The sequence below is a fragment of the Leucopleurus acutus genome (genome assembly GCF_964270905.1).
Source record: "Leucopleurus acutus genome assembly, chromosome: Y".
Classification (NCBI taxonomy): Eukaryota; Metazoa; Chordata; class Mammalia; order Artiodactyla; family Delphinidae; genus Leucopleurus; species Leucopleurus acutus.
The window spans coordinates 6,023,030-6,046,821 of record NC_139164.1 but is presented as its reverse complement, the minus strand read 5'-3'; the positions used below and the strand labels follow the sequence as shown (position 1 = coordinate 6,046,821).

The window sequence follows — 23,792 nt, the reverse complement described above, 5'->3', positions numbered from 1 at the left end:
AACATCATATGACAAATGTGGGTTCCTTTCTTATATTCTCTTCTGTCTTCATGGAAGGTACCAGGGTGCAGACAAATTCAGCTGGCCCAGAGAAGAAAGCAGTGCATGGCTTAAATGAGAATGACGCTGAGTGTGTCCTATGACGTCCCATGCTTGTGCGCACGGAATAAAGATTAGTGCATTTCAGCCTCACAACCAAGCTATGAGCAGGACTCTGCCCCCTAGTTCACAGATTCAAGAACATCTATTTTTACACATATTAACCTCTCTGAAATTGAGGTGGGGCTCCCAGCACAATCACAGCGTCTCACGGTCACCGGTGGCCAGACGGCAGGTGGGAGACGGTCATCTTCACCTGAACATTGTCATGGCCATCGTTCACTTCTGCTGGGTTTTGTGAACTGTTGGTGCTACACACGCTGGTTCTCCGTGCCCAGCAGATGACACTAACGGTGGGAGAAGTCTCCAGCTCTCCCCTTTGAGGAGCGGCTGTCAGCGTGCTGCTGGGCTCCTGTCAGCGCTGAACATGGGATGCTCAGAGGTTTTGTGAGTCTCCCACCTGATAGCCCCGTTTCAGGGCGGGTCACCGCTGACTCAGTGACTAAGGATGTGGGAAGGGCCCAGCAAGCCGCCTCGCTTGCCCAGTGTGAACGGGGCATTCAGGGAGGCACCTCGGCCTCCCACAGGGGCTGCTACCCCTTGGCGGGAACCTCTCGCCCCCACTCTCATCACCTGAAGCAAAGCCCTTGGTTCCCAGAGTTTCCCCTAAGTGCCGGGGTCTGGTTCACCAACGGCTTGGCTGAGATGAGACCCAGCAGTGTCCAGCGGGCCGCAGCGGCTGTCCACCCTCAGCACAAGCGAGGCAGGTCCAGAGGTGGACAGCACGCAGGGCCATTCTCACGGCTCTGAGCAGCAGTCGACGTGATGATCCCTGTTTTATTTTACTGATCCTCAGGGGGTTGCCACTTAGACCACTCCAGACTTGACAGCTGTGATTCAACCCCGTGGCCCCAAGCAGGGCCCCTTCTCTGCTGAGAGACTGATCGCAGTAAAGCTACACCACCCAGGAGGTCCCCAGTGCTACCTGGTAATGGGTGACCTTGGCCCTGCAGCCCCCCATCCGGGCTCCTCAAGGTGCCCTCCCCTGCTTGCTGTCAAAGCGGTCATTGCTTTTGAACTTACTCAACACAGTGTCAAGTAGCTGGGTAGGCAAGTTCAACGTTTAAAAAAACCTCATTCTTAGCATTCTTTGGAACTAGCAAAGTTCATTGGTTGAATATTTGTTGAAAAGAGAAGCTCATGCAATAAGGAAATGCAAACTGTAGGACTGAATATCATTGTCTAGAGTGATGTAAACATCTCCACCTATGAATAAGTAACCTCCAGAGGGTGGAGACTTTATTTTGTCTGTTATTGCAACACAGTGTCTGGAACAGTGCTTGAGACAGTGAGAGGCTCAGAGTCACTGAATGAATGGATATTCTTTAACTTGTTGCTGGACAAGTAAAATAGAAAACTAATCATGTGAAAATCATGAGGCAGAGGAAAGGAGAGGGAGAGCAGGTGAATGCATGGTCTTCCCTCCCAGGGGCTACTTCTGGTCGCCGATTCAGGGGAAGAGGCCAGTCAGGTGCAGCCTGTGGGGGTGGAGCTGTGGAGCCCTTAGCTGGAAGTGAGGCTGTGGAAGGGGGAGCTAGTTACAACCTTCCAGTAGTTACGGAGAGGGAGAGAGAGAGAGAGAGGCTTTTATCTTCACAAGAAGTTCCACTGAGGCAACTTGAAGAGGGAGTGGAGTGAAGGCGGGGTAGGGGAGGGTATCCAGAAATGAAACAATACAAGAAACGGAAAGCTTTTATATGGTTCACTTCTAATTCAAAACATGCAGAACTTCATTTTGAAATATTGTGTCTCCTTTTGGTTTTTTTTTTTTTGGCATGGTTATATATTTTTGTTTTAATTGAAGGACACATTTGTTTATTTGTTTCGTTTTTCCTAGAAGTACTGCTTGGATATCCTCGATGTAGGAATTAGTCACATTGGTGGTTCTCAACGTAGGAAAGGTAGCAAAGATTGTCCCCCAGGGGCACGTGGCAGTGTCTGGAGACACCTTCGGTTGTCATACTGGGGAGAGGGTGCTACCGGCATGCAGTGGGTGGAGGCCAGAGATGCCACTCACCGTCCTACAGTGCACAGGACAGACCTCGCAACAAAGAAGGATCCTGTTCAAAATGTTAATGGTGCTGATGTTGAGAAATCATGAGTTTCCTACCATTTTCATCCAATTCTCATAATTTTTCTCAAATCTATCATTTGAATTCAGGAACAGAAATTCTCGTTGATTCTCAACTCTGGTGGCATCAAAATCACCTAAATGCTTTAAAAATTACTGACACCTAAGCCACCCCAGACCATTAAATGAAGATGTCTTGAGTTGGGCCCTTGAGTTGGGCATCTGCATTTTTAAATCACTCGTGGTCACAAGCATTGAGCGACACGGATTTAAATGATGCAACACAGGAAATTAAAACCACCAGAGTTGATTTACCTTATCTGTGTTTAAAATATTTACAAATAAAAATGATACAGCTCTCCAGCTTAAATGAGAATATAATAGCTGTCATTACTCCATGGCTTCCTATGTGCTTGATCATATTTTGTAGAAGGATTTTCTTTCACTTAGATATGGAAAAATGTGCATTAAAAATGTTTCCTGTCTTGTAAAGATAGATCTGGAATAGGATAAAAGTATTTACTTCTTTGTCTTGACATGTTGGTAGCAATGCTTAACTTCTAAGTCCTTTTTTTTTTTAAGTGAACATTTCAGTGACTTATTGGAGATGCAAAATAATGGTAATAATAATAAAAGTTATAAAGTATTTTATGCCATTAGTGTGCTAGGCTGCAAGTCCAGATATAAGACCATTATAATTTCTCTATAAATAAAAACTGGAACATAAAATACCTATGGATTGATAACTTTAAAATAACTTTTAGAATAATTGTGGTCTGGATTTAAACATTTTAGTTTTGGGTTGGATTATTCGTTTATTTACTTTCCTTTTAACTAAGTTTATGCTAGTGTGCAAGTGTTGTGTTTTTGTTTTCCTTTCTCTTCAATGCCCAAGACTTTTCCAGAGTTACTTATGAGGTTAGAAATAGAAGCAGACTTTCATGTATTAGGATTCTCCAGAGAAACAGAACTGATAGAAGATAGGTAGGTAGGTAGATAAACAGATAGACAAACAGATGATAGATAAATAGATTAGATACATGGATAACAGATAACTAGATGATACTGTAGATAGATAGATAGACAAATATGCTAGACAGATAGAGATAGCTAGCTAGGCAGATAGATAGATAGGTAGATAGATAGATAGATAGAAGAGATAGAGATTTATTATAGGAATTGGCTCATGTGGTTATGGAGTCCAAGAAGTCCCACCATCTGTCATCTGCTATCTGGAAAACCAGGAAGCTCAGTGGTGCAATTAGGTCTCAGTACCAAGACCTGAGAATTCTGGGGCAGATGGCGTAGGTCCTGGTTTGAATCTGAAAGCCCAAGAACCAGGAATGTGACTGTGTGTGAACATAAGCAGAAGAAGAAGCAGAGAGAGAGAAAATGCCCTTCCCCCGCCCTTTTGTTCTGATCAGGCCCTCAGTGGATTGGATGGTGGCCACCTGCTTTGGTGAGGGCCACCTTTATTCAGTCTACTGATTCATACGCTAATATCTTCCAAAGACACCCTCTCAGACACACCCAGAAATAACATTTTGCCAGCCATCTGGGCATCGCTTAGCCTAGTCAAATCGACACGTGAAATTAACCATCACAGTTCCTTTATCATATTAATAAATGGTTTCCCACTAACATGAAAAAGATCATGTTTGAAGAGAGTCTTTCCTAAAACTCACTCAAGTAATCCAAAAGATAAGTCTAACAAACACGGAGAAAACAATTCAGTAATATCATAGTAACAGAAAACCCTCAAATGGCTGATAGAAGGATTTAGGTTAGGTTAGGTTATATCTGATACAGATACAATTCGGAACATATCTTTTCCTAATATTACATTACTTGAGACCTTCCCCAGATGACAGGTCTGGGTTTTGCAGACATCACCAATCCATGAGTCTAGGGAAGGCTTTATTATAGTAGGAAGTATTTTCCTGGCTTGTGATGGTCTTTAATCCTTGTAGCTCTTCCCTTTTACATATATCCATACTTGGTCCCCACGTGACCTCATTCAGCCCGTGGTTTTGAGTATCATCTGTATGATGATGAGCCTTACGGTTTTCTGTTAGGTGAGTGAAGAGGTGAGAAACAAGGTGTCCCCTATCAGTGGGCAGGCAGGAGGTGCACAGGAGACCATGCCATGGGCGGTGGTTGTTTAAACCCTGCAGTTCTCATAGTCTCCCAGTGAGTCAGTTCCCTGTCTTGCACTTTTTACCTTCTCATTTTTCTCACAGTCACATATTGTCTTCCTAGGGACACGAAACAGTTCTACAAAGTCTGGAGCTATTGCATTCTCAAGGTCAACGTTCTTCAGTCATTTGAACGCTACCTTTTTGTTCCTTATTTTTCCCAAGAATAACTTTCGACTACTAAGACTTATTCTTCTCTGGCTTTGTACTCAGAAAAAAAAAGAATTGCTTTTTGACTCATTCTTTCAACAAGAATACATTTAATATTGCTCTAGAAGACCTGGGCCCTGAATTGCTGCTTAAATAAACATGTAGTATCTGGTACTGTGAATTTTACTTCATTTTATATATATATATATGTATATATTTATTTATATTTATATTTATTTATTTATGGCTGCATTGGATTTTCATTGCTGTGCGTGCAAGCGGGGGGCTACTCTTCGTTGTGGTGCGCGGGCTTCTCACTGTAGTGGCTTCTCTTGCTGTGGAGCACAGGCTCTAGGCACGCAGGCTTCAGTAGTTGTGGCACGTGGGCTCAGTAGTTGTGGCTCGCGAGCTCTAGAGCACAGGCTCAGTAGCTGTGGCACATGGGCTTAGTTGCTCTGCGGCATGTGGGATCTTCCCGGACCAGAGCTCGAACCTGTGTCCCCTGCATCGGCAGGCAGATTCTCAACCACTGCGCCACCAGGGAAGTTCCCCCATTATATTTTTAAATTAAGTTTCAGGAACATGGAGTTGGATGAATTATAATTCGTGGTCCAGACATTTTCACCATTTTCCAGATATGGTACCTTTTACGTATTCAACTAGCTATTTAATTAGATATTGTTAAGAGTGTAATGGACACGAGAAAATCCCATTACCAACAACACAAGCCAGGTCTTTTACAATCAACCAACCCTCTTGCTTTCTTCACTATAACCCTGCAATCTAGGTCAACTATCCCTTTTTCTTTCTTTTTAATGTAGATTTATTGCATATGTATGCTTACTAATTATTTTATTCTACTCATCTTTAACTTTATGAAAAGGATATCTTGCCGTACTAATCTCTTGGCAGTTCCTTTCACTGCCAAGTTGTTTTCAGTTTTTAAGGTTGATCTTTAACATGTACATCTCAGTAATTAATTTATTTTGATAGCTGTATACGACTTCGTAATGTGTATGCATCTGCTCTTCCACTGATAGACATTTTGTTGGTTTCAAGGTCTTGCTGATTTGAGCTGTGCTATTATAAAACTTGCTTGCCTGTGGTTTTTGCAATACACATGCAATAGCTTCTCTCGGGTTGCCCAGGAGTGTAATTGAGGGATCAGCAGCTGTGTGAGTGGTTTGGTTGTTTACAGGTGATGTCTGGCCCTTTTCCCGAGTCATTGCATCAATTTACAGCCCCACCAGCAATGAATAAAAGCTTCTGTGGAGCCCCCTACTCTCTGAGAGGTAGCATGGACAGACTTTCAGTTGTAGCTGAGAGAAAGGGTGTAAAGTCACATGTGCTCTGGTCTTATTTTAGATAATTTCTTTCCTGATCATCAATGATGCCAAACATCCCTTCATCTGCCTTTTAGAAACGTGTTTCCTCGTCTGCCTGTGCTTGTTCATAACTGTTGCTTAGTTTTCTTTTGGTCTGTTTATGCTATTTTTATTGATTTGTAGGAATTCACTCCCTGGTCTTCATTCTAATGTTTTGTCAGTGGTGAAAATATTTTTCTTCCACTTTGTAATGAGTCTCTTTTCTTTCTTTAAGATGTTTTTGATGAACACGATGTCTTAATTTTTAATATAACTGAATATATCTTTTTTTTAAAAAGTGAATGCATTGTGTGTTTTATTTAAGAAATGCTTCTCTATAGTTCTGGATTTACCTTTGATCTAACCTCTGATTTGTTCTCTCACGTCAGATGATGGTTTGAGGACTTCCTCACTTCCCCGGGCCTAATTCAGGTTTTGCTGGAAGGTAAGGCTGAAGCTTTGAGCTGGAAGCTCTCTCGCCTGGGACTGAGCTTCCGGCCCCCGTTCCACATCTCTGACTCCGGGGGCAAATGTTGGTGCTGCATCCCAGCCCTTTGCCGCCCCCTGCAGGCAGCTGTGACCAGGGTTGCTGCATTAAATCAGCCAAATTGCATGCTGGGAAGCAGAGAGAAGGGTGTGGCCTGATGAATTTCCACTTGTTTCAGGTCTCAATAACTTCAGATAATTCTTATGTGGTTCCTGAATCCCCACCTCATACTTTCAGAACCTCACATAGTTACAGGAATAAACTATTCCTGCACCAAACATGTTGAATTCAGAAACAACATGCTCCGTGAAAAGAAGAAAGAAACAACACTTCATACTGTCGTTTGTATGACGTTCTGGAAAAGAGAAAAATGGAAGGACAGAAATCAGCTCACTGGTCGCCAGAGACTGGGAGCGAGGGCAGGAAATGGATACAACAGGGCCTAAGAGAACTATTCGTAGTGCTGGGAATATTCTATATCACAGTCATATTGGTGGTCACACAACTGCATACTTTTTTAAGGCAAATTACGTCTTAACAATCAAATTGCTCATTTAAAATGTACAAATTGTATTTTATGTAAGTTAATTCTGTTTTTAGTAGATTTACCTCCATAAAGATGACGCAAAAGTAGAGTTAACTGAGGAAAAAATATATCATTTAACTCCCCAACGATCAAGTTTTATGCAGCAGGCACCTAAAGAGGTGTGTTTAAGATCAGGTAGAGTGTTTGACCAGGTGTAGAAAAACGGCTCTGGTGTTCACATCTGCTGTGCGAGTTCCTTCTGGATAACATCGGAGGTTTGACCGCTCGTCTTGGATACCCTGGAGAGGCAGATGGTCATTGTACCTGGGTATTTGCTTTTCTCTTTAGTCTGTCATCATTTATATATTGTCAAATAAGCCGTTTTGAGAAATCCTTTTAGAAAGTGGACTTCGTTTTCATATTCAGAAGCTCATGTTCATTTCAGAAGTCATTTGAACATCATCTTTACCTTTCCATTAGTGGGAACTCACTCCTCCAAACTAAAGATGTATTGCTCTAACACAGTGGTTCTCAGCTGGGAGTCATGGAGGGGACGCACGGTGCTGTCGGGAGACAATTTTGTTAGATACGATTGTGTGGGGATGGGGTGTGGATGCTACTGACATCTAGTGGGTGGAAGCCAGATCAGCTTCCCATGGTAGAGGAAGCTCCCCGCGGCAAATTATCCCCAAATGCCAATAGCGCTGAGGTTGGAAACCCTGGTATAAAATTTATACTAAAGGAGTAGTTAAAAACGAAAACAAAACGTACGTCATAAACCCATTGGTTGATACCGTGAATGCTATATGTACCTTGCCTAGTTTGGGCACTTATTATTCACTGAAGGTCTGTACCTAATCTTTTCGAAGTACTACTTCAGAATAATCCTGGGAGGTGGTTTCTGTTATGATATCTGTTTTGCAATGGGAAGATACGTGAACGCAGGGAAGGGAAGGAATTTGCCTAGGTAGCACATCCCTCGTTGCCCCTGTTGAGATTTTAACACCAGGTTGATTCCGAACTGCTATTTTTCACCCCTTCTAGTCTTCAAACTACATCATTTCTCACAGTCCCTTAGCATCTGAAGAGGCAAGTATGAAGTCATAACTGTATAATTTTTACAGTTACAGCTATAATTTCAGTTAATTATTTGGCAGGGAGGGAAAAATCTCTATCTAGGGTCAAAAGTCTTTGGTATTAAATTAACATTGATTAACATTGAACATGTGCACCTAATTCTCTGAAAGCAGGAAGGGGCTTAGATCACTTTCATTTCTTTCATTGTTCGTAACGCCAGGAGGCAGTAATTCACTTAGTGAGATCCTGCTAATGTGACAGAGTCAGCCAGATCTCAGTGATCCCAGACTCCTCTCAACTCCTCTTACTATGTATCAGTGACCCAGGAACACGTCTGCCGCTATGGTTTCTCTCAACTGAACACTTCCCCTAGCACGGTCCTCACATATGAAAAACGGTACGAATATCATTATGTCAAACATAAATTTCTCCAGGATGACTGTGGTCTGTGACCATCCAAAAGGGTAGCTACTAATTATTTGCAGGAGAAGAAAAAGAAACGGATTGAAAGTTCTTTTTGAGCTGAGAAGTTGTTGCATGGTCACCAAGGACCTTCTCTACATGATGCAACATCCAGGACTGTAAGAAAAATCTTCCCACTAGGAATCCCGCTTAAACACTAGGGGAACCCCGTTTACCATCTTTGATATCCAGTTCTTGTCCCTCTGTGTCCCAGAGAAGCACAGATTGCTAAGAAAACGGAGCACACAGAGCAAAGTAGGCTTGGCATTCCTCGTCTGGAGCTCGAAGTCAACCTTTTGTGTGAGAGGGAGTGTGAGCCTGTGAAGAGGGGTGGGCAGGAGAAGCGACTGTGTGGAGAGAGGAGGGAAGGGAACGACCTTTGATTTCAGCTTCCTGGAAGCACCCAAAGGCAATCAAGGGCAGAATATCGTCCAGCTGGTTCCTGTTAGCCACTGTAGAACATCCTGGAAGTAAACCGAAACGTTTTTTGTTTTGTTTTGGTGCTAGGGGACACTTTTTTTTTTTAGCCCCTGCAGATCCAGAAGAGAAGAATATTAATTCCGACCTTAGTTACATTCATCAATCTATTTCCCTCGGTCCCAGGGTATCACAGTGCTTCCCTCAAATTCTTCAATGTGTTTATCTTCATCTCTTGACTCTTGGTCCATCTTGTGTAAGGTGGCCAGTGAGCGATGAAAGGCAGTTTCTGGGTCTTCCTTCTGTTTTGCTAACACTGAAGATAAAGGCTGTCAACTTTATTTGCTTTAGTTTCCCCTGGTGTTCAGTTTTATTCACCTAAGTCTCATATTCTAGGAAATCTTAACAAGCAAGCAATGCGTGAGCTGCAAAGGTGTGTGGAAAAGGGGCTACTTCAAATAGAATTCACGCACAGGCTGCCTTTGTCATTGAGTTCTGTAGTGAATAGCTTGAGGAGTGCTTCAAAGCTGGGAAAAAAATTCACTTGAAGACAGCTGTGCTCATTTCCCTAGTTTAGTTCAGTGTGACTGTAGTTAAGGAGGAAAGCTTTCCTGTGTTGAAGTCCACCGTGGAATTAGTCTAGTTGCTATTCACTGAGAACGTTGCATGATTATCCCAGTCAGACTGATGCCTTAAAGTTGACGTCCTCGAATTAGGTTATCAAACAGAGGATTCTGTCGACTGCCGTCATGTTTTATGTAGATGGCCAGCATGTGGCGCTGTTTCCTGCTAAAAGTTGCCTTTTTCCTTTTCAGAAAGTTCTCCGAATCCATGGCATTTACATGGCTCAGTGGAAATTTCCATGGGCTGAACAACATCAAAGAAGAACAGCCCCACTTCAGTCTCTCAACAGAATAGAGCTTCAGTTTTCTGAGGAGCACCTGTGTAGGCTTCTTTTCATGTTTAGGAATGAAACTCAGAATAAAAGTATGATTATTTGAGCTTCATTTTAAAAAGCAAAAAAAAGTCTCACTTTTACAAAATTTTAAATATGAATTTTACTGCACCATTTCTTATTCATTTCCCATGAAAAGCAGGCCCTTGAGAAGTGAGAAGTGAGGTTTTTAGTTAAAGTTGTCTCATTTAAGATTTGGGATAAAATTACATAATGTACATTTCCTGTAACTTGCTTATGCTTCTCAAAATGCATGTTTGGGGGCAAAGTGGTAATATTTTGGTCATGTCAAGAACCTGAAATACACAAGTTACTTTTTATATTTTAGTGTCCACCATTTGGCCGTTACGTAGTATTTCTTTTCCAGCTATTTATATGTTTTTCAGTATCTACAGCTTATATATAAAATCAAATGTGAGAACCCTAACTCTTTCTGGTTGCTCACTGTAGTGTTGCTAACAGGAAAATTTGTGTAAAATCAGTTAATTGCCTGGTCTTTGGGACAAGTGTTCAGTTCTACTGACATTGAGCATTCTTTGAAACCACTGGGTTTTAAAAACCCAGTGTTCCTTGCACGGGCAGCAGCTGTTATGCTCAATAAGACACTAAAACCAACAAAAGCCCTCAAATAAGCTACAGTTAAAATTTCCTGGGGCTGAGAGGGTAATGCATTTACAGTTGAACATCACCATCACCATACAATTGATCCCTGAAACATAAACATGCACACGCTCCTATACATTTTTTTAGTAAGTATTTAAATTTTAGTAATTATTGCAGGGACAGAATAAAACTTTAGTGATGACTTAATCTAGAACAGGCTCTTAGCATGACTGCAGAACAGGTACCAAACAAATTTAACACTAATTGATGGATTGATGGTGACTGTGGGGGAGGGAAGGGAAAAAGGGCAAGGAGACAAATTCTTGAAGCGTGGTAGTAGCTTGAAATTGTGATATTTGACAATTCTTTGTATATTTTGCAGAAAAAAGTTTAAATTTTTCATTAAAATATTCTTCAGCACACAAAAGTAATCCAAACACATTTCTGATACTTCTTAGTAATATCTTAGCAAACATCGAGGTAATTAAAAATAATACCTTTAAACCTGTGTATACTGTATCTGAATTTTTATAATGTTGCTGAAGAGGAACGTCTTGTAAACTAAAATTATCTCCAAATAGGATATTTACATTGCAAGACGAAAAAAGCAAGCAGATAATTGCAAATGGATATGCGCGTCCTTCTCCAAAAAGCTGAGTGTATATTCAGTGACCCAATGCAAAAAGCTATAATTTTCATTTGTAAGTGATTACATTTGCCATCAGGGAACAGATTGGTACAGCGCCATAGAGGTTCACCCCATCCTTACCTGAAATCATATTACAAAGGATGCAAATCTGATATTTAGACATGCAGTTCTTAACTGCATCCGAGCTCCCCATTTCACTGTGTTTCTTTTTCCTTTTTTTAAGAGCTCTCTCTGTGTTCCCTGGATCATGCAGTTCAAAGCTGAGCAGACGAGAGTTAAGTCTGGAGGAGGGGGAAAGCCAAGTTGAGGAAGAGATCTGGCAGAGTCTGGCTACCAAATTCTGACAACTCCGCAGGCAGGTGTAGAGGTGAGTACAGGCCAAGGCTCTAGCATGGCTCGCTTCTTGGTTTTTCTCAAAATTTTAATTTTTAAAAATTAATTTTAATTTCTCTGGATGTTAACTGCAGTTTCTGAGAGAAGATGCATGTTATTGCATCATCCAGTGAAAGCAATTAAAAGGAAACTGGGCACCATATGTGAGTTCCCTGCCCTCACGTCACTGTCCCCTATAACCCATAACCAGTGACCACGGACCACACTAGGTTTAAAACTCATAAATGCCATAGAACTAAAGTATTGGCCTTCTCCAGTTTTAGAGTAAGCTCTCAATTTGCTTTTCCAAGAGGGGAATGTCAAAGATTGTGTTTGCTTCCTTCACAGTTTATCCTTATCGAATGCAGCTGAAAAGCCTTTAAAGAGACAAGCCGCCGGCCCCCAAAAATGAGTCTAAGAGTGTCTTGGCTAAACGTTTTGGGAAAAATATATCAATATGATCATTAAGAAGTAGATAGGTGTGTCCAATCTATATCAACACACACACCTAAAAAAGGTACTTTAAACAAAATAAAGTCATAGATGCTACTGAAATCAAAGCTTCCACTCCATTTTAAATGGGGCACATGTTTTCTAAATCAGTTCTCTCTCAAACCTGTCCGTGGCTCACGTGCTCTAGGATCAGGAGGTGTTGTTTCCAAGCTGAGATTCCAGGGCTGCCTCCCCTCAGATGTGCTTACTTAGAATCTCTGCACGTGGAGTCTTGGAGTGCACCTTTAACAAACCTCTCAGGGGCCTCTTATTCTCTGCTTAAGAAAAAAAAAGAAAAAAGTATAAAAAGGAGAAGAAGCCAATAACCTAAATCAATTGCAAGGAAGAGCATAGCTAACTTTTTGGAAACTGGGAATGGGGGCCTGGTTCTGTGTTTCTTCTGTAACCTGACTGAGATGGACCACACGTCCTGGTCCAACTGTGTTCATATACGTTGAGACAAGAGTCAATTAAGGCCCTTTTCTACTCTCTTTAATAGATGGGTGTTTTGTCTATTTAAGTCCCACTGAAGTCAATATGAGGTTCATTTCCTCTCCAAATTCAGACCGTGAGGTCCAACGTGGCTTTGAGGAAAGACATACTAACTTTCTTACTAAGGCACCTGGACGAGTCCCACCCATCCATTTACCTGTCATTCCTTCCCTACGTACTTCTGGTTCCCCTCTCATGTGGTTGGTCTTCAGGAACGTAGGGTATGGCTTACCCAGTCATGTCAAAAGTTAGGGAGTCTCTGTGCCAGTTCAAGGGGTGAGCTGCATAATAGTTGCGCATATGTGAGCAGAATACAAGAGTAGATTTTGACTGTTCTTCTGACTTTACCAAAATGCTTCCCTTTTCAAAGTTACTTTAAACTGCAATTAAAATAAATAACATGAAAAAAAGCCAGCATAATCACAGAAGATGTCTGTGATAATTCTAAAAGAAGAAAGCAATATAACCGCAAGTATTATTTTAACATATGCATAATAAAGCAGGCCTGTATGTTTAATCCTAAGCTTTTTGTGCAGCTCACTAGATGTTCTTTTGTGGTTTATCATAAAATGCATTTATTCATGGAAATGAATGTTATGTAACCCCTATAAGCAGAACACACGTCGCTTTTTAAAAAAATGCAGCGATCCCTTTGGACATTGAGAAGCTGCTGTAAAAGGCCAGCACGCTTGTCCCTGTGATTTCACCTTCTAGAATATAAATTTCATGATATAACGTGCAGAGTTATAAATGAAAGATACCATCAGAAAATACAGGCATCGTAATACCCTTACCTTCATCAAGACCAAGTATTTGCTTAACTTCAAAACTCAGACCCTGTGGGAAGGAGGCACTGCAGCTCTTGGAAGTGTTTTTAGTCATTCCTGAATGAAAGCGATAACATTCAGAAGACAGTCCCTGTGTTTAGCTGTCTCTCCTCCGTTGGTTGACCTGAGGCTCAGTGCGCCTTCCTGCTTGGGGTCACCACGGTTAGCTTCTTTGCTCTTAGTCAATACTGAGTATGTTTAACATTCTTTAAAAAGATTTCCATCCACAGTTCTGAGCATCTTTGAAACAAACTTATGAGTTCACGTGAGCCCATGTCTACATTTTTCATGTTTCCGGCTCACGTGCAGCATCGTCACGCTAAAAGCTACAGGTGCCGCCGGCTATGTCATTCGTGGGACCTAGGGCGAGATGAAAATTCGGGCGACGGTGTTGAAAATTAACATCAGCGTTGTGACGCAAGAGCATTAAACAAGGTATGGATCCTTCCAAGGTCACACACCCGCCAGGCCAGCTCTGCCTACAGAACCTTTTGAACAAAACAACGCTGGTTTTTACAACTCATTGGGAAACACGCTAAGCAATTAATTTTATTGGCCTTGCTGACGTAAACTCTATGAAGAAATATACATGTAAGCTGATGTAAAGGAAACATGGGTATAATAGGATAACTGCAGATGGTTGTTGTTACCGTTGAACAGGAAGATCTCAAAATCTCAGAGTGGAAAATCTGCAGAATTTTAGGGGGACAGGATTGGAGGCTGGGAAAAGCCACGGGCTCTGTGGGAAGAAGACCCCAGCTTTGCGCGGTATCTTTGAGCAGGTTGTGTGCATCTAGACGCTCTAGCTACGCTTAGTGGTGCATTTAGGGAGATACCGCGTCTTGGAATGTGCGAGTGCAATTCTGTACGAGAACGTGGCAGTGCCAGTTCACGGGAGTATCCGTCAGTTGCCCCGCATCCGAACGAGTGTGCGTGAGTCTTTTGGACTCTGTTGCGTTACATAAGTATCCCCAAGTTTGGAGCACAGCCTTCCTCATATCCCAGCCCTCTGTAGGCTCTCCTACCGGCAGGGGGCTGGAGCACAGTCACTTCCCAGTGGAGCTCAGGGCAGTACAGAGCTTTGTTAGGCGTGGTGTAGCATAGATGCTGCTGCGTCTCTTCCTCTGGTGGGGCCCTAGCTGGGGATGGAGAACGCGTGTGGTGAAAGAGCATTGGAAGAGAGTACAAGAGGGGACGGGGCAGCAATTTTGCTGCTGAAAAGGCCAAATCAAAAGACTTGGGCCAAAGACAAGGAGAAGAGTGTAGGAAAGGTTTGTCTTGAATAAGTCACTCAGGCTGGGCGGGTAGTGCTTACTAGAACAACACACACCTGAGGAAACCAGGGGGCGGGTAGTGCTTACTAGAACAACACACACCTGAGGAAACTGGGGGGTGGTCTATGAGCTGCCAGCTCAGATCGGTTTCCACGGGACAACAGGAAGGAGGGAAGGAAAGGACTGGAGGAAGGTCTGAATGGAGGGAGGAAAAAGAGAGGGAAGTAGGAAGGAAGGGAGGAAGAGAGGAAGGGAATGAAGGAAAGAAAGAAGGAACGAGGGAGGGAGGATGAGGGACGTGTCAGTCAAACGTCCCTGCCTGGCCTCTGTCTCGCCTTATTACACCCACCACAGTCCTGTCACTTAGCTCTTTCCCACTCCTCGGGAAAAGGGAAATTCAGATAAGCGAAAGCATGAGCGGAGCTGAGCCCGGGGTGGGAACCGGGGAGAAAGCCCACAGCTTAGGGGCGCTCCGTCCTTCCTTAGCCTGTTCCCATGCCCTTATGGGTGCCGAGGCCCTGCTGCCCGAGACAGCGCCTCACATCCAGGCCCGGGCTTGCTCGCACCTGACGTTCACTGGATGGCGTGGGGGAGGGGGGCTGGAAGGAGCGCAAGCGGACCGTGGGGGAACCTGCGTGGGAGCGGACCACCTGGAGAGGGGCGCACGGCGGCGCTCGGCCGGCATCCCCCCTGCGCTAGAGCTCCCGGCTCGCTGCCCCTCAGACCTGCCCACGGCCCTCCGCCCGCCCCCCGTCACTCACTTCCCTTCCAGCCAATGGCGCGGCCGCCTGTCACCCTCACCCCACCCCTGGAGGCAGAGCGGGGAGGGCCTTGGCAGGGAGGGCGCGGGGCCGGAGTTGAATGATTGAACTTTCCAGCGGAGTTGCGGCGGCCGCGAGGTTCCCGGCAGTGCGGCCCCGGCGCGGAGCTGGGAGCCTCGGCCAGCGCCCGGCGCCCGCGCCCCCAACCCGCAGCCATGGTGCCCGGGGCGCCCCTGACCCTCTGCCTCTGGCTGGCGGCCTCCGGGGGATGCCTGGCGGCCGGCTCCGGCGCGACGGCCGCCCGGCGGCTGGACGAGTCGCTGTCGGCCGGGAGCGTCCAGCGCGCCCGCTGCGCCTCCAGGTGCCTCAGCCTGCAGATCACGCGCATCTCCGCCTTCTTCCAGCACTTCCAGGTATGAACCGCCGCCCGCCCGGGTCCTCCCCGGCGCTGCGGGCCGCGGCGGGTGCGCACGGGGCGCGCGCCTCCCAGCCTCGCCGCCCAAACTTCTCGCCCAGCTCAGCCGGCAGATCCGTCTTTCCCTCCGCGTGGATTTTACAGTCTGGGTGCGCGAACCCTCTTTTCCAGCACCGTCCCTGCTCCCGAAAGGAAAAAGAAGCCTGCGGCATCTTTACCTAACTCCCTTCTTCCGAGGGGGAAACGAAAGGCGGTTTCTCTGGGAAGGGAGAGCAGTTGTGTGGCTTCCAAGGGTGGGAGTGTGGGTTTGTTAGTTGCCCGGGACTTCCGCGCGGGACTGCGGGCTGGTGGCGAGTCCCGCAAACTCCGGGGCGCTCCGGGCCCTCGGCGCGGCGGGCACAGCGAGCGAGGCCGGGAGGCGCGCACCGCTGCGCCCGGGGACCCGCGCGACGAGCCCCGGCCCCGCAGGTGCCCGCGGGAGGACACTTTTGTCTCTTTCGAGCTTTGCTTTCGCCCTCGGCGGGCCGAGAGCTCGCGGCCCACCCTTCGAGCCCCGGGCGGGGCACTTGGGCCAAGTCGTGCGTTCCAGCGCGTTTGTGTTGGGGCCCGGGGAGGCGGTGGTGATGGTAGCTGTGCGCGCCCCAGTTCGGAGCCCCAGAACTTCCAGGTCTCGCCAACGAATGGCGTGGAGAGTAAGGGAAGGGATGCAGGGGATACGGGACTTGGAGGCGCCGTGTTTGGATGCTCTGAGCGGGCTTCCGGGGGTCAGTATCTCCCCCAGTCCTCGTAGGTTCTGTCGGCTTGAGGGTAGGAGAGCTTGTGGGAGTGTGGGTGTTGGGTGTGTAGAAGGTTCAGAGAACGGCACGCTTGGTGCTGTGGATGGCCGGGATCCTCGGGCGGGGGGGGGGGTGATGGAGGGCGCCACAGAGGGGAGGACCCCCGCGGGACTTGCTCGGGGGCACTGGCCGAGGGTGGGCGCACGGGAACCGCTCCCGGCCCCGACCGAGGCGCGCCCCACAGCTGCCTTCCCCAGCTGACCCGAGTGCGCGCACTCTGAAACCATTCACGCAGATAACCGAATTCCTCTTGTCTGCCCTGGTTCTCGCCCTCGCCTTTTCGTCTCTATCCTTAGTTGCTCACCTGCTCCAAAGTCCCAGCTTCTCGCCGCAGGGAAAACTGCGGAGGCCAGAAGGAGACCGGGGCTCCTGGGTGGGGTTCTAAGCCGAGCCCTCTGCCCTTGAGAAATAAACTGGGCGTCTCTTCCACTCGGGCGGGATACGTGGGCCTTCCCAGAGGCCCTGGGAACTGAGCTGCGACAGGAGGCCATCGTAATGACCGTGGAGTTGGGGACGAATCTCCGAAGTCTGAAGCGATGTTCATTCTGGCGTGAGAACTCATGAAACCTCGCGCCGAGTGGCACAAGGAGAACTAAAAGTTGGGATCTTCAGAGAGTGAACCAGCTGGCGAAGTTTGCATGCGCCTGAGTGCGTGTTTCTCTGTGTTCTCAAAGAAGCGACATCCGGTGGGTGTCAGAGAACTCGGCGCGCTCTGCTGTCCTCGTGGGTCTTCAGGGAAAGGGAAAAGGGAGTGTGGTCTCGTGCGCTGAAATTACGCGGACATCCTGGAGAGGGCCCCTCCCCAGCCCCCTGGTTTCCAAACCGCCGGCCCTGCGCTCGCAGCCACTCTCCCGAGGAGACGCCACACTCTTGTGTAAACGACAACAGAAAACAAAACGAACCGGCAGCCTGTTCCCAGGGAGAAAGAGTATCTTTTCTTTTTCTTCTTTCCTTCCTTTCTTTCTTCTTTCTTTTTTTAAATTGAATTGTCAGTTGCTGTAATTTATTTGTTTTACAGTTTCAGCGGCTAAAGAAGCAGTTTAGATCGAGCCAATTCCCGTGAAAGGCTTTTCTTGTGGTCTCTTGGCATGATTTCTCTTCGGAAGAAAAACTGCTGACAGAATACACATTGCCAGACAATCCTGATTACATTTTAATTAGCTGGGTGAAATAAGCCGCAAATTACTCAGGACTTAATAACTGCTGTTTTTGCAATCAATTGCAAAGCCATTCTTGGAGGTTTAACCCTAACCTGGTAATGCCTATCTGATTTATCTAAATTGCAGGGATTAAGCGTTCTTAAGATTTGAGAAGACAGAAGCACACACTCCTTAGAAAGCTGCAAGCTTCCCTGCCCCTCCCCCTTTTTAAATAATTGGAAGGATGCGGAGGGATCAGCCTGGGGGCAACTCATTACGCTGCACGTGGGATTTATTAATGGGCGGGAGAAGCTGGGCTGGCGGAAGGGTTCGGAAGAGCCCCTTCTATCAGGGTCACCCCACGCACCTGTGCAAGTAAACCGGAGCAGAAGGCTGTTTCTGGAGCAGGTGCGGGTTCCCAACTTCTCCTGCACAGTTCCCGGCCTCCTTTAAAGGAGCTGCCAGGGCCAGTGACCTGGGGTAGCAGGCCTGCAGAGAAGGCTGGGGTCCAAACGTCTCCGCCCCGGTTCTGCACACTCGCCAGTGCCTCCCAGCCTTGCAGCTCGAGGCTGGAGGTGGATGGAGCGCACGCGTGCCTCCACGTGGGTGGGGCTAGATCGGCTTCACTTGTCAGTCATGTGGCTGTCAACCTTGCCTGATGGCACGGGGGACTCAATACTGATGCTTGGAAGTGGGTGTGGTGATGGGGATACAGGAGTGTCCGTATCCTGAACGATCTGCCCACGGTCCCCGACCTGAAGGAGCTTAGGATTTCATACTGCAAGGGAGATGGATTCTGAACTGAATCATTGATTTCACCACTGAGGGCTGCCTCTCATTTGTGAAAAGCAGTAACAGGTAGCACCTCACAGGTTGTCAGTACCCGGCTCCACGATGCCCTGCGCAGGGCATTTGGCACGTTGCCATTTCAAGTTCACACGTATCATGCGTGCATGTGGCTAAAAGCCTGGCAACGGAGGCGGTTGGGAAGGGCCTTTCCTCAGTGAATGCAGCTGAGGTCAGAGCTGTGGGGTAAGGAGCAGGGAGGCGGGCTCTGGAGCCGGGCAGATGGCGCTCTGCGTCAGGCTTAGCCACTTGACAGATACGTAGCTTGGGGAAGATCACCTTCCTGAACTTCCAGCCTCTCGTGTGTCCAGTAGGACACCTGCCCAGCCAGGTGGAGATCATAAAACCTGTTGGGAATAATGAAAGCGATGGTAATAAAGGGGTCACCGTTCTGGGGGTCTTACAAGTCTGTCTCATTTCATCCCCACAACCGTCATACAAAGAAGGTACCGTTGGTGTCCTCCTAAGAGCTGATGAGGACCGGAGATGCTGAGACGCTAATAGATGGGGGACCTGGGTTCCCAGCAAGGACAGCTACAGGTTTGGGATTTGTTCTTATTTTTAGGATTTTATTGGTTAGTGGTTTAACTTCAGAACTGGCTGCCTATTTCTTAGGCCGCAGCGCCAAATGGAAACATGTCGTCCATTATTCAGAGAGCGAGAAGAGTTGTCGATGGAACTAAAATATAAAACTTGTTCTTTCTTCTGTGACCCTTCTCTTTTGGAATTTGCTATCCAGTGCTGTTCTCGGTAAAGCATAATTTAAACATGAAGTCATTCGCGTGGAGCTCACTGTTCATCTTTTTCTTGTGCACTGCCAGTGTTACACGCAAACATCAGAGCATTTCACTTGTATGTGGAAAATCACCAGCAGTACACAGTTTTGATGTCCTGGTTCATCCCTGGAGGAAAAGGTGGGGAGCAGACTCAGGAAGGTGGGAAGGAGGACATGAGGACCCCCAAAGTGCCCTGTGTAGGGTGTGCCCAATGGGTGCCCCACAAGGGGATCTCGCAGGACATGTGTAGACCGTCACGGGCACCCGGGGTCTGGCGAGCGCATACGCTTGCTCGGGCACGGCCCTTGCCCAGTGCCCTGTTCTACCAGCTGCTGGACCAGCGCGCTGCACTTTGTTCTAGCCGCATCCTCAGGAAGCTGAACCAGGGCTCTCCCCCTCCGACGCTCAACCCATAGCAGATGGTCAGCCCCCAGGTGTGCTTAGATCTGCTTGCCAGATGCAATTAGCTACCTGCATTAGGGACGGGCAATAGGCTTGTTCCCGTGGAGTCTTGGGCTGTGGCTGGCCATCCACCAAACACAGTATGATGGTCCCAGCCTGGGCCGGGGACAGCCACCACTAAATTCTGGGACACATCAACGCATGCACGTGCCACCCTGACCCTCCTCGTGCCCACTCTCAGGCCCCTGCAGAGGAGAGAGGTGACAGTGATTTGGGGGTGAGGTGGGGGAGGCTGGGAGGGTTGGGGTGCCAGTGGGCCAGGGAGTGGGCCGCCGAGAATCTTCCCTGGGGAGGAGAGGGGTGGGGAGAGGCAGCATCATGCATGCCGGAGGCTAGAACATGCTCCCATATCCCCTCAGACTGCACACACGAAACGCAAACTCGAAGATAAGATCTTTGAGGATTTCAACATGGCGATCTCGGCACATTAACCCTCAGGTGCAGGACCCCTTCTGAGCGAGGGCCACGTGCACTGGTCGTTTGTCCCTGAAGCTGGCCCCGGTTTGGGTTTTTTTAACCCTTGGAAGAGGGTAGGTTAAGCCCACTTGTCCTGGTGGTTCTTCATAGTCTGTCCATCGTGTTCAAGGGTACAATGCTGACGTGCTCACTTGGGAATAACCTGCCGTGCACTTGTTTTCTCAACCTCCCTAGAAGATTAAAGAAGAGGGAAAACAGTGAAAATGTGCCTGAAATTAGCTGTCTCTTTTTGGGTGACTCTCATTTAAGTTGAGAGTGGCCTCCTCTTCTGTGCTTGTTGGGACATTCAGGGCGGAGACCCTGCCTGTCTCGCTAGGTTCTGCTCATCATGGCAGTGATGGATCTGAGTCTCAGAGCCTTGCAGATAGAGTCCTTCCACTAAATATTAGCAGACCTGCAACCTGCTCTTTCTCTGCCTGAGTCTTCTCAAAGGAGGCTCAGTAGAATTGGGCTTGAGGAAAAAGAGTAGCCCACGTGTAATAAAATAGGAAGAGTGCGTCTATTTCTTTGCCAGATTTTGGGACCGGAGGGGAAAAGTGGGTGGAATCTTGTTGGAAGATAAGTAGCAGGTTGCTGGCAGCCTTGGTCCTAGGGCTCTAGAATTTTATTAGCGTTAAGAGATTCCAGCTTAATGGGACATTTTTCACTCTCCAAACTACTGCTGATAGACTCGTTTAGGTAGCTGATTAGAGATCAGAGGCTTTTTTCTAGCAGTAATTGGAAGCTGTTTGTTTTGGCAAAAGAGAGAACTAAGCTGGCGATTAGCTCCTTCTGCTTAGAGGACTAGCCTCTCCTCTCAGAGAAAGTAAACAAACAATTAGCGCATCAAAAACCTTCAGCAGCCACAACTCTGCCCCAGGCTCGCAGTTTTGGAGGAGCGATTCTTTGGTGAATATACTCAGCTGCGGTGTGTCCGTTTGGCCTGCCGTGAGGTTGAAGTTATACGCTAGAAAGTCTCTGGGAAGAGAGGCCATCCTCAAGTTTGACCTTTGTATTTCCTGGTCCGGGTCACTGGATCTCTGGCTGTGTTTCTAAGAATTTCTGAATTTGACCCAAACTAAACATTAGGTTATTCATGGCAAATTTTCATGTTTTTAATACAGCATTTTTCCTTGAACCGTGATTCACAAGTGTATCTTATTGTGACTATTACAGAACATGAAGAAAACACATTAGAAAATGCCGACTGATTTATTTCTTTGTGCACTGTACTATTAGAGGAGAAATAAATTTATATATCTATATGTTTATATATTGAGTATAGTATATATTTATATATATTTCAATATATTATATTAATAAAATACATACATGTATGTATGTTTGGAGACCTACATTTAAAAGTTAATGTTGTTGGTTTAAGCATTCCCACCCTAATAACCTCCTAACTTATAATTTTTTAATGTTTTTATGAAATAGATTCATCAGATTTCACTGTATAACCTACCTGGGTATGTTACAGCAAATGGGCATAAAACTTGCAGGCTACGTAAAGAAACGTATCAAAGTGTCAGTGGGCATTGATTGTATTCGCGCAGAAATGGAGAAGTTCCTACGTGTGAGTTGCTATTGCCTTCCGGAAATCTGACTCTTACACGGTTTTGAGGGTTGGGCTTGGGACAATAAACAGTGAAGCGTATCTGGATTATTGAGAGGCATTTTTTATATGCGCAACAGTACTGGTGAAAATAGCAAACGCCCTGTTGGCATGCTTTGTCAAATTACCCCATAACTCATACTGTTGGTGCAGTGTCTGAGCTCCAAGTCCTTTCGAGTGCTGAAGCCAGCCACCTTTCAACATTTCCACTCACCCTGCACTCCATATTTTGAAAGTATGTTGTCTATCAACATATGGCCTTTATTAAGTATGACCTAGTTTTTCCTCTTCACATTAATCAAAGATATCCATAACTCCTTCAAACTTCAGATCAGCGTGAGGTCGCCCACATTACCACAGTAGACTGATAAAACTGACATTCTTGACATTTTAGTTATTTTTTGTACCACCTATCTTAGGAGAACGTGTAATTTGTTTCGGAGTCTCTGAATATTGGAAATGGGTCATAGACACCTATTCCTTCTCGGGAGACGCTGTTGGTGACTTTCTGTCGCTCACCCCGCCAGCCCCCGGCTCCTGGACCGGCAGCTAATAGCTTACAGCTGCTCCCCCTGAGAGACTAATAACCTTTAGCCCCTGGGCACCATCTTGCCAGCAGGGCAGTGTACCCTCCTTCCCTGATGAGGGCAGGTCATGGCCATTGGCTCACCGCTGGGGGATACAGGAGGCCAGCCCTCTGCTGGGATCAACTCTGGTACAATTTATGCTCCAAAGCCTTGCACAGGGCCAGGCTTATCAGGTCTCTAGCCGAGAACACATCCCTACTCAGGTCCTTCTGCATCCTTCCCTCCCCTTCCACTGAGAGCTTCCCCCCTGATACATCACATTCACAGAAAGCCTCCTTTCAGCCTCAGCCTCCAGGAAACCCAACCTCAGACACCTACCTTCAGATACGTCATCGAATTCAACCCTTTTGTTTTGCAGATTAGATAGCTTGATGCTTATAGGAATGATTCATTCAAGCACATACACATAATAGATAGTAGAAGTAAAGGTATAACCCAGCGTTCACAACTCTCAGCTCAGACTTTCCCCACTACCCCCTTTGCTGGTTTTCTTTTTTTTTTTTTTAATTAATTTATTTATTTATGGCTGTGTTGGGTCTTCGTTTCTGTGCAAGGGCTTTCTCTAGTTGCAGCGAGCGGGAGCCACTCTTCATCGCGGTGCGCGGGCCTCTCACTGTCGCGGCCTTCTCTTGTTGCAGAGCACAGGCTCCAGACGCGCAGGCTCAGTAGCTGTGGTGCACGGGCTTAGTTGCTCCGTGGCATGTGGGATCTTCCCAGACCAGGGCTCGAACCCGTGTCCCCTGCATTGGCAGGCAGATTCTCAACCACTGCGCCACCAGGGAAGCCCGCTGGTTTTCTTATTATTTATTGTTTTAATTTTTATTTTACACTGGAGTATAGTTGATATACAGTGTCGTGTAGTTTCAGGCGTACAGCAAAGTGAATCAGTTATACATATATCCATTCTTTTTCCGATTCTTTTCCCATATAGGTTATTACAGAACATTGAGTAGAGTTCCCTGTGCTGTACAGGAGGTCCTTGGTGATGATGTATTTCATATACTGTATGGTAGTGTGTACATGTTAATCCCCAACTCCTAATTTATCCCTCCCCCTCCTTTCCCCTTTGGTAACCATAGTTTGTTTTCTAAGTCTGTGAGTCTGTTTCTGTTTTGTAATCCACCATTCCCTTTTAAAAAAAAAAAAGTGAGAGTTTATACAAATTAAAAAAAGAATCCTTCTAGACGAGGAAGCACGTTGAGTCGGTACGTTTTCTGTTATTTGAATTTAGTTTATCTCGCCTGATGATTTAAGTAAAGAGTCTCAAATCTTGATCCTAAGACATAAGCACCTCATGCGCCTTCATTGCCTCTGTGAAAAAATA

At 46.4% G+C, this 23,792-nt stretch overlaps 1 protein-coding gene across 1 annotated transcript in view; it reads left to right on the top strand.

The window, feature by feature from the left end:
• Positions 1-3,529: 3,529 nt before the first annotated feature.
• The window catches only part of LOC309978842 (anosmin-1-like), a gene marked incomplete at its 5' end in the record, with an annotated part of 198,311 nt that continues 178,048 nt past the window's right edge, over positions 3,530-23,792 (top strand). The window contains 2 exons of the mRNA XM_082865488.1: positions 3,530-3,534; positions 11,428-11,482. Of these exons, the coding sequence (XP_082721614.1) occupies positions 3,530-3,534; positions 11,428-11,482 (60 nt within the window). The remainder of the gene's footprint in view (positions 3,535-11,427; positions 11,483-23,792) is intronic.